Consider the following 6,098-nt stretch of genomic DNA (forward strand, 5'->3'; position numbering starts at 1 on the left):
ACCCACCAGCCACTCCTTGGAAGGAAGGTTGGGCAATCCTACTTCCGTAGTGATACTGCCTCAGAAACCCAAGGAGGGGTCGCTATGAGTCGGAGCCAACTCGACGGCAAATAACAACAACAACAACATTTTGTAATGGCTGTTAAGTACTAATGCACATTAATTTTAATATTATTAAGTTACACTTATTATGTTACCTTAATATTAATTTTAATACTAAGTTACATTTATAATTAGATTTTAAATATTCTGCTAAATGATTCTAAGTTGAACTTTATACTTAAGTTTGGAAAAATAATTGTACATAAATAGCACTTCATATACATTTACTATCTAAATAGAAAAAAAGTAATTGATTGGATAATTTATGAAAACTACTTATTTTCCAGGAATTAATCTATTTATATGTAGTTCTAGCAATGAAGAAGAATAAACGACAAGAAGAAGTTATTAATTTGTTGAATGATGTCCTGGATACTCATTTTTCACAGTTGGAAGATTTACCACTTGGCATACAATATTTTGAAAAGTTAAATCCTGATTTCTTACTAGAAATCATTATAGAATATCTGAATTTCTATCCAATACAGGTAACACTAGACCTTATTTTCAGTAATACATTTACATGATGTTTTACAAATGATACTAAGAAATTGTCTTTGATGTGTTAGATTATGTAGGCATGTTAGAATGGTAGTAGTTTGATCTGTTTTAGTTGAAATAATTTTTTAATCAGAATATTTATAGTAATGACTTCTCTCAACTAATAAATGTATTGGGTTATAAATCTTTGTGATTCATAAAATTTTTAAATTTCCCGTTTAGAATAACCATTAAAAGTCATCTAATTTATTTACCCACCTTGTATTTGAATCCATTGTTTAATGTCCCCACCAAGTGCCCATCCAACCTATGGAAACACTCAAAATATGGAGTTCAAAAATTCAAAAACATTGAAATAAAATGCAGAGTTCTTGTTGTACAACTTTTTGTACTATTAGACTGAATTTCCTATGTTCATTCACACTCTTGCTTTTGTGTTTTAAGAAACTGCTCATTTACTCTCCCTTCTTCTGCTCTCTGGAGGGACAAAGAGCAAGTTTGTTCAATTAGTCAAAGTAAGGATCCTTCCATACTCTTTTATATAAAATTGACCTTCAGATTTTGGATATTAGCCTTCATGTTCCAATAAATTTTGTCTCTTCACTGAACAATTCCAGGTTCTCAACCTTTTTCTTTGTTTTAATGACACCGTTTTGAGCCTGGTTGTGCGCCTCAGGATAGCCTTTGTTTTGTCCACTCCTAATATGGGCTGGACCTGCAAAACATGGGGTGGAAATTTTCCTCCCTTGTTCTGGATGCCCATCCAACTGTATTTTTTAACAGTCACACTCTTATTGACTTCTATCTAATTAACTGTTAACTAAAGTCCTTAAATTTTTTGCTCGTATCTTTGCAGTCAAGTATAGAATTCTGCATTTATCCCTGTGAAATTTTATCTCTTATGATTCATCCCATAATTCCAAGCAATAATGTTCCTTTTGATCGTGCTTGTCATATATGTAATTTTGATCCTGATTGTCATCTGTCATGTCATCTGCCTTATCTAGTTCTGAGACAGAAATGAGGCCTCATCTGAGCATTCAGAATTTTTAACAGAACTGAAAACAGAACCCAGTGCTATACTACCAGAGAGCTCTTTCCAAATGGTGCCCATCCATTAATCAGCATGCTTGGTGGCATAGTGCCTAAGATACTTGACTGCTAATCAGAAGGCTGGCGGTTCAATCCCACCAGCCACTCCTCGGAAGGAAGGTTGGGCAATCTTACTTCCATAGTGATACTGCCTTGGAAACCCAAGGAAGTGTCGCTGTGAGTAGGATCCGACTCAGTGGCAGTGAGTTTGGTTTGGTTTTTTGGTTATTACAGATAGGAATCAGACAGAAACTACCTAATATACTATTCCTAACTCATATTTCGACATAGTGATAATCATGAAGGACATTCTCAAATACTTCATTGCTAAAAGTGAAGTTTCTAATATCTCCCTGATCTATAATTAGTAGCTGTTCTAACCAGGGACTAGAGAAAATGATTTCCCTGTAGGGAACCAGCACTGCCTTTTTAATAAACACCTCCTTTAACAGGCCTTCATTACCTTTATTTATTTATTTATTTCTAGAATCTTACCTAGATTGTCCTCATGATCTATCTTAAGTTACTTAGAAGTTGGAATATGTTTTTCATTACTCATTTAATACTCAGTATTTTATCAATAAATCTTTATAGAGTACTTAGTACTGTATCAGACATAAAGACCACTAGTCCTGTAAAAGAAGGAAAACAAAATAAGAAACTACTGTAGAACTCAGTAAGATAGTAATGCTAAGTTTAATTACCCAGATTATAAGTTCTGAAAAATTTAGAGAAGCTAAAGTAGTCTAGTAACAGTAGTCATAGTCAGAATATGGTTTTGAACATAGATTTCTTTTCTGCCTCAGCAGAGGTGAGGATAAATGACACTTTTTTGTCAGTAATAATGGTTTGTTACAGGATTATCAAGACCACCATCCAGTTGAGAATCTGTATATAAGAGAGAGAGGAGGGGCTTCCTTCAGACAATGGAAAGAACATTAGTAAGACAGTGCAGTAGGAATGAACATTTGATATTTAAATTCTAATACTGTATTTCTGAGGGGCTCTAGTGGCGTAGTGGTTAAGGCATTTGGCTGCTGTTTTTGTTACCCAGTACCACTCTAACAGAAATACCACAAATGGATGGCTTTAACAAACAGGAGTTTATCTCCTAGAATTTTGGAGGTTAAAAGTCCTAGTTCCAGGTGCTAGGTTCTAGGGGCTGGGTGAAAGCCCCCTCAACCTTGGGCTTGAGCTCTGCCTCTTGCTCTTGGCCCACTGAAGCTAGAGCCATCTCTTCACTCAACTCAAGTAACTGTTAGCTGCTGAGGCTGACAAACGCAACGTCGACAAGTGAAACGGCCCAGTCCTGATGCTACCAAACTGCACGGTAGGCCATTGATTCAAGTCCATTAAAAGTCCCAAAATCAGCAGGGTAACATGGCAGGCTGCTGAACAACAACTTGGTTACATGCAGGGTTCAAGTGTGCCATCATCTGGAGACCTTCCTCAAAGTTGCTACTTATATGCTGGAGCATCCCATGTCCCTAAGGCAGCTACTCAGCTGCTCCAGTAGATTCCACCATAGAGTTAATAACCAATCTCACCATGGGGAATAACTACATTCAGCTGACCAGCCACTCAACTAGGTCCAGCCAAGTTGACAAACAACCTTAACTACCATAGCTGCTAACCAAAAGGTCGGTGTCTCAAACCCGCTAGCCACTCCATGGAAGAAAGATGTGTCAGTTTGCTTCTGTAAAGATTTACAGCCTTGGAAACCCAGTGGACTGGAATCAACTCAATGGCGGTGAATTTTATTTTTTTAATACTGTATGTCCACGTTATGGTTAGATAACTGTTGGATAAAGGTTGATTAGGTAGACAGCCATTGCAAAAACAAGAAATATCCAGAAGAGTAATTAAATGCTGTAGTACTGCTTTATCATATTCACTGTTAATGAAAAGAGAAAAAACTGTTCAGGTCCTACACACCAGGCAGAAAGGTAGAAAACATGAAGTTTTGTAACATTTGGTATAGAACACATGCTTGTATTCTATCTTCTGATCTTTATGAGATTAAAAAAAAATCTGAATTCTTGAAAAACTGACTTTATATTACTGTAGGGATTGTGAAAGTTACTGAAGTGAGTAGATCACAAGATCAGAACTCAGGTTGTCTTGACTCTTAACTAGTTTTAAGAAGAAACTCTACCTCTGTTATCTTTCCTTTGAACAGATGTTTCCTTGATATGTTTTTGGACAGATATATTCCTTCCATATGTTATTAAATCAGTAATAATTTTATAATTATTATAAAGTACAGTAACATTATAATTATTTAACTAAAGAAAAGCCACTATTTACATACTTAGTTTATTCATAAAATCCAGAGAAATAAATTCATGTTAGCCTAATCATATAAAAATATTGATCAATAAATAGAATAAGAGAAATTATAGAAAAATCTGTAGTTTTGCTAGTCACATTAAAATGAATATGCATATTTTTAACTGGAAAAAAACTATTAAAAATTTATTATACAATGATTCGCTCATTCGTTTTGTTTAGCCTGCAAGTCCTGGGCAGCCTCTTTCTCCGTTTCTCAGACGTTGTACTTCAGTCCTGGAAACTATTGTAAGAACTGTACCAGGTCTTCTGCAAGCTGTCTTCCTAATAGCAAAAGTGAAATATTTATCAGGTAGGGTATACTTTAAAATTTTTAAATAAACTTTTTATTCTGATGTTAAAAGCAGATGTAAAGAAATGAAATGCTCCATATTTATGGAGAATATGCATGTAAAATGTACATTTTATGCATACATGGATAATTTTAATCCAAAATATAATTGTATAAATTACTTTATATACAGTTTAATATTTTAGAAAATTACTATAAATATTTTTGGTTCAAGTAAATTTTTAGGAAAATGCTCTATACCACTTTTTTTGAAAAATAAGTTCTTTAGATGCTACTGAGACTAGTAATACGAATTTATAATCTTTTATCCATAGTTGTTAAATTTATTGGTATCACCAAATGTAATGTTTGCCAGGTTTCAAAAGAAAAAACTCCTTGCTGTCAAGTCAATTCCCACTCATAGCGACCCCTCCTTGGGTTTCCAAGGCAGCATCTCTACGGAAGTAGATTGCCCCATCTTCATTCCAAGAAGTGGCTGGTGAATTTAAATCACCAGCCTTCTGGTTAGCAGTCAAATGCCTTAGTCACTATACCACTAGGGTTTCAGGCAAACATGAAATGTATTGATTAATTTATGTTTCATTTCTATGATTGGCTACTTATGGCTAAAAATGATATAACCCCAGTGTTAACCTTTTAGGATACAGACAAGTGTGAGACTCTAAACATAATAAGAGACCTTTGTGGTGCTTCTGTATTTTTTTATCAGCTGAATGCTATGCAAAGTAAATTAAATTTGCAAAGTCTGAGGGTGGACATCAATTTAAGGCCTTCATATAAACAGTTTATTTCACATATTTATTGGAAAGAGTACTACCCTGAGAGTTTGGAGAGCTGGATTTTATTTATTGAACTTAATGCTTTTATGGCCCTCTGTTTTAACTGTTTTTTTTTTTTTTTAAAAAAAACTTACATGATCTGAAGAGCTTGTTTCATCTCTAAAATATTCTAGTTGTAAGAAGTAATTCTGTAATACCTTCTTCTGATTGATGACTTCTACTTTTCAGCCATATAGTACTTTCCTACTAATAGGAATGAGTGTCAGTGATTGTTTAATTGAACTTTGATTTCTCTGATTAATTTATTTGACAGTCATGATTTTTATGAGAATTGATTTAAGTCAGTTACAGTGTAATAATACTTAATTATCAAAGTGTCTAAAAACTAAAGTCTGGTATATTGACCCCATTTTAAGAAAGTGCAGCCTTAACTCATTTGAAATAATGCTGGCATGTGTCTAAGTAGTAGTATTTAAATTGTCCACAAGGACAGAAATATAGGATAAATAGGCTTTCATTCTTCTCTCAAGGGAAATTGGGCTGCTCCTAGTTAAGAGTGTGATGTTGATCTTTGTTTATATGGTCTATTTTCCCCAACAGCGGTGACCCCTTTCTCCTTTGTAAGTATATAGTGGTCTTCTGAATGCCAACACCACATCTCCTTCCCCTTCATCCAAAAGTAAAGATTCTAATCTGTTTACTTAACAGTCCTTATTTCCTCTTGTGTCTTATTTCAAAACTTGATTCACTTTCTATGTACTTTTTCCTTCTGGTTAGACACTACTAACCAGAAGGTTGGCAGTTCAAACCCATCAGCTACTCCCTGGAAGGAAGATGGGGCAATCTACTTCCATACTGTGGTGACATGTAGACGTGAGTTTTGAGGCTGAGCCTCTGGTGTTTAAAACCCAGTGAGATGCACCTGGTGCATAGGTAACAGCCCAGTTTATAGACTGAGACAGACTAGGAAGAAGGAAGAGGCC

General features: G+C 34.8%; 1 protein-coding gene across 1 annotated transcript in view; it reads left to right on the forward strand.

Annotated features, from left to right (window-relative positions):
- TTC21B (tetratricopeptide repeat domain 21B) overlaps nt 1–6,098 on the forward strand; it is a 109,781-nt gene that overhangs the window by 50,181 nt on the left and 53,502 nt on the right. The window contains exons 11-12 of the mRNA XM_007947718.2: nt 390–590; nt 4,207–4,336. Coding sequence (XP_007945909.1) covers nt 390–590; nt 4,207–4,336 — 331 coding nt within the window. The remainder of the gene's footprint in view (nt 1–389; nt 591–4,206; nt 4,337–6,098) is intronic.

Source organism: Orycteropus afer, unplaced genomic scaffold (genome assembly GCF_000298275.1).
Source record: "Orycteropus afer afer isolate SDZICR_OR568_19922 unplaced genomic scaffold, OryAfe1.0 scaffold00001, whole genome shotgun sequence".
NCBI classification, from domain to species: Eukaryota; Metazoa; Chordata; class Mammalia; order Tubulidentata; family Orycteropodidae; genus Orycteropus; species Orycteropus afer.